This window comes from Bufo bufo, chromosome 1 (genome assembly GCF_905171765.1).
Source record: "Bufo bufo chromosome 1, aBufBuf1.1, whole genome shotgun sequence".
Classification (NCBI taxonomy): Eukaryota; Metazoa; Chordata; class Amphibia; order Anura; family Bufonidae; genus Bufo; species Bufo bufo.
This window is the reverse complement of record NC_053389.1, coordinates 834,945,577-834,950,227: the sequence shown is the minus strand read 5'-3', so window position 1 is coordinate 834,950,227 and position 4,651 is coordinate 834,945,577. Positions and strand designations below refer to the sequence as shown.

The 4,651-nt window shown below is 42.6% G+C and overlaps 1 protein-coding gene across 1 annotated transcript; it reads right to left on the bottom strand.

Annotated features, from left to right (window-relative positions):
* Positions 1 to 2,902: 2,902 nt before the first annotated feature.
* Positions 2,903 to 3,850, bottom strand: LOC120990512 (olfactory receptor 1019-like). The gene has a single exon (XM_040419375.1). The coding sequence runs from the start codon at positions 3,848 to 3,850 to the stop codon at positions 2,903 to 2,905; it is 948 nt and encodes a 315-aa protein (XP_040275309.1).
* Positions 3,851 to 4,651: the final 801 nt, after the last annotated feature.

Here is a 4,651-nt window from a genome sequence, read left to right as displayed (position 1 = left end):
TGTGATTACGTTCACTATTTTTATATCTATGTCCCGATGTATTAATATACAGTACTTACTCCTCTCGCATATGATGAATATACTGAGTGGAAAGAGTGTTGCATCCACGGTCTACCCACCCCAGCCATCGTCTCGCCCGTCAAGTGCGTTCAGGAAGAGACCTATGCATTGCATCAAAAACCGCAACTCTCTTTGAGCCCCTACTCAGCCCCCCTAATATTCCATGAAATGATTCTCATATTTTTTGGTTCTTAATCCTGCCCATCACCAGGGTACCACAGGACCCCCGGTGATGTAGAGGAACATGAGCAACAGGACAAAATAAGGAGGGCAAGGGGGTGAAGAAGGAAGGAGAGAAAAAAAATAAAAAAACAACACAACCACAGCAACCAACAGACATTACCCATCCCTCCTAAATGACCCAGGAAACCTAAGCCCTGGTTCTCTAACCTAGCATTCCCCTTTACGGCACCCCGTCCATCCCAGCCCCCGCTCGGCCCTTTATCTTTTCCTTAACCCATTCTCCCGCCGCCTCTGCCGTATCAAAAAAACACGATTTGCTTTCCCATTCAATCCTCAGCTTAGCCGGGAACATCATTGAGTATTTCACATTCTTTGAACGCAATATTTTTTTCACATCAATAAACGGACTTCTTTCATTTACCGTTTCTTTTGCATAATCGGGAAATACCATAACTGTTATGTCCGCATAATCCAGCCTCCCTTTTCTTATTGCGCTACGCAATATCTCCTCCTTATCCCTAACCGAGAGTAGATTCAAGATCATTACCCTCGGTCTCGTTCCTGGAGGAGGTATCTTTGCCGGCAATCTGTAAGCACTCTCCACAAAGTTTTTATAATCAGAGATATCCTGGCCCAATTGTTCCCTCAACCACGTTTGTATAAAAGTGCGGGGGTCTTGCCCCTCTTCCCTCTGGAATCCCCAGACATCTCAGAGTTGTCCTCCTGGAGGACCTATTTTCCAACTGCAATAGTTTGTTTTTCAGTCCCTTATTTTCTACCATTAACATATTTTTCTCTTTAACTTCTGTCTGCACTAAGTCCTCCACTTCCGATGTTCTTTTTTCCACTTCTGTCAATCTGTCTTTATAATTTTGTAGGTCCACCCTGAGGAGTCCCACCGACTCCCTAATATTTCCCGTCTGGAGGGAGAGGTCCTGTATCGCCATATTACATTTTTTTTTTATTTCCTGAAATATATCTTGCAGGCTAGGAGCCTGCTCCAAGAGATTTCTTATATTTTTTTAGCTGCTTTTTTAGCTGCTTATTACCTCTCTCCCCAGACTGGGAACACTCCCCAAGTGTCACCATCTCCAGGTTTCCCTCCAAGAGCAGTTCCCCCTCTTGGTCTAGAAACACATCCTCTTTTTTTTTCTTTGTAAGGCTATGTCCACGCATGTTAGTCTGGAGTAGCTGTTTGGATCTTTCAATTCTTTTAGTCATTGGGGAAACCGAGGTATTCAACTCTGATTGCCCCTTTGCCTTTTTCCCTGTACCCTGTCTCGACATTCTCCTGCTTCACCCCCGACCAAACTAACCCAGATACTCTATCCGTATAAAACCCGCAGGGGGGGACAATTCACATTCCAACCGCAATAATATAACAGTATCTCTATCACATGCACTTACGCCAGTTCTACTTTACACCAGTTTGATAAATCTTCCCCATAATGTATATTCACACACGTTTACATGAACACACACAGGCAGATCCATCATGATCCATGTGAAAAAGCCTTCAGGACCCGCTGGTGCAATCAAAGTGTTGGATTATGATTCGATGGGTGATGGAGATATTTGCTCACCGGGGCCTATTTTTAATTTTCATGTCAACATATGAAATTTAGTTCATAAATAAAACCCCCGGAGAAGAATCTGGATTTTGTCAGGGTAGGTTTGTAGTCTAGACTTCTGGGGCTAGTACTCATTATAAATGTGAAGGGGTCACCAAGGAGGATGTTGCCCACAAAACCTTTTTCTTAGGAAGTTGTGAATGTGATTCCAGATATTTCTTAGAAGGTGTTTGGTAAAATGATATATTACAATTCAATCTGCCCTGGTCTACTCAGCCGTATCTCCAGCTCAGCTGTAAGGAGCCTTTCAAATGGACCAACCAATGTTCATCTCCAATCATTGTCCCATGTAGACTTGCCGCCAAAAGCTTTACCAATGTGACTGGTTGTCGGAAGCATATTCCCAGTATAACCAAGAGATATGCTGCTGACATATGAGAGCAGTATGGGGCAAATGACTGCATGACTGATTGTTCATCCCCATGCACTCGATGATTGTTTAAAGGGAATCTTTTACCTCAAAAAATAAAAGTAAGCATACAGCCATGTAGGGTAGGTTTCCCCTGAAACATAACCATTCCTTTATCAGGAAAATCCAGTTTTTTTAATGCTGAAATGCTTCATTTTATTTTTTATTAAATAAGGTTTCTGATTCGCCGTAATGATGAAACGGGGGAAGCTAGGTGCACTGAATAGAGTGGCCCGACCAATGTCTACCGAAAACCCCAAAAATTTGCAAACAATAAAAAGAAGGATTTCTTAGGATTAGAAGGAAAGATTGTCAGAAGAAAGGTATGGTTACATTTTGGAGCACCCACTGTACATGGTGAAATGCTTACATTGAAATTGTTTATGGAGGCGGGGAGCGACATGCTGTATTGTTAAGGAGAATATTCTGATGGATTAAAAGAACCCTGTACTGGTTAAGAAATCTTGAAGAATCTTAAAGCTCAGTAGAGGAGAAGTCATCCGAAATCTTGTCTTTGGGAAATTTTCCCTGGTTCAGGACCTACCAGTCAGATATGTTCATTGAGCCACAGGATCCTGCATGTGATGTATCCTCTTATATTTGAAGTCTTATTACAGGTTTACACATTTTTAAAACTGGTATTAAAAGAATTTAGATTGTGTATGACTTGGACAATTACTTTTTTTACCTCTTGGTTCCTCAAGCTGTATATGAGAGGATTGAGCATGGGCGTCATCACGGAATAGAAGATAGCAGCCACCTTACTCTTCCCACCATTGACATTAGAAGGAGGATGTAAGTAAGTGAGGAACACGGACCCGTAGAAGATGGAGGCACAGATGATGTGTGAGGAGCAGGTGCTGAACGCTTTCTGCCTTCCCTTCGCCGACTTAATCTTTAGAATGGAAATAATGATGAAAATGTATGAAATCAGGATAGTAGACAGTGAACATATGCCATAAAATCCAATGAGGGACATGATGACCATGTCACACATGAAAGTATCGGAGCAGGACAGCTTGAGCAGTGGAGCGATATCACAGTAGAAATGGTCGATGAAATTTGAGCCACAATATTGAAGACTGAAAATACAACTGGTCTGTACAGACGACTGGAAAAATCCAAGAGCAAAAGCTACGAGAACCATATGAAGACATTTTGGCCTGGTCATTATGGACACATAATGTAGAGGGTGACAGATAGCGGCATATCGGTCATAGGACATATTTGAAAGTAAATGAACATCGATACTAGCCAAAGCAGCAAAGAAGTAGAACTGAAGAGCACAACCATAAAATGAGATGAACTTCCTCCTGGAAACAATGTCCAAAACCATTTTAGGAACAATAGCTGAGGAGTAGAAGAGATCCACCATTGAGAGGTAACTGAGGAAGTAATACATGGGAGTGTGGAGGGTGGGCGTCTTAAGGACAATGATGAACAACCCAACGTTAGCAACCACAGTTATCATGTAAACCATGATAAAGAATACAAAGAGGAAGATGGCAAGAGTGGCATCTTCGGTCCATCCTGAAAACTCAAACATTATTGGTCGGCTTTGATTCATCTTGTCCTTGCACACAAGGCACACTAGGGTCAAATTCATACGAAGATGATTCGTCTGTTTGGATATTTTTGGAGTTTGGGATGAAACTCACGCAAACCTAGAGAGAACATACAAATTCAATGTAGATGTTGTCCCTTGTTGGGTTTGCACCCAGCACTCCAAGGCACCAGTGCTAACCATTGAGCCACCGTTCTGCATAGTATACAGTGGATAGCAGAAGAACATAAGAACATAGTGGATATAGCGGATCAGAATTAATTTTATGGGGTGGCACATGGTGGTAATGGTGGTAATTGTTATGGACAATTGTTGTGGAACCACTGTGCCAAGCAACTGGTTAGACGTTGGGCCAAACACTAAGGCATCATTCTAGTGACTCCCCACTATTCACCCTTTAACCCCCTGTACAGGGATGGATACTTTGCTGCGATTTAGTGACCAGCCTGCTTCCTCCTGGGATGGTCTCGGTGTACTTGGGAGCTGTTCTTCTGAAGTTAGAGACACTGGTGAAAACACCAGAGACACAGGCATGGCACAAAACACAGAGCACTGACAGATGAACAGATTGAGAACCCATGTAGGCACTGGAAACCGTTCACACTTGGTAGGTGCAGAAGGAACTCTTTCACACTTGGTAGGTGCAGAAGGAACTCGTTCACACTTGGTAGGTGCTGCAGGAACCCGATCATTCTTGGTAAGGGCTGAAAGAACCCAATCACACTCTGTAAAAGTAGGGTATTTTGGCAAGCATACACAGAAGTCAGATGTGTGAAAATAAATATATAAAATAGCCTTTAGTGC

What these genes read in the sequence shown, in the direction of transcription:
- LOC120990512 (XM_040419375.1), bottom strand. Translation starts at nt 3,850, where the DNA reads ATGAATCAAAGCCGACCAATAATGTTTGAGTTTTCAGGATGGACCGAA.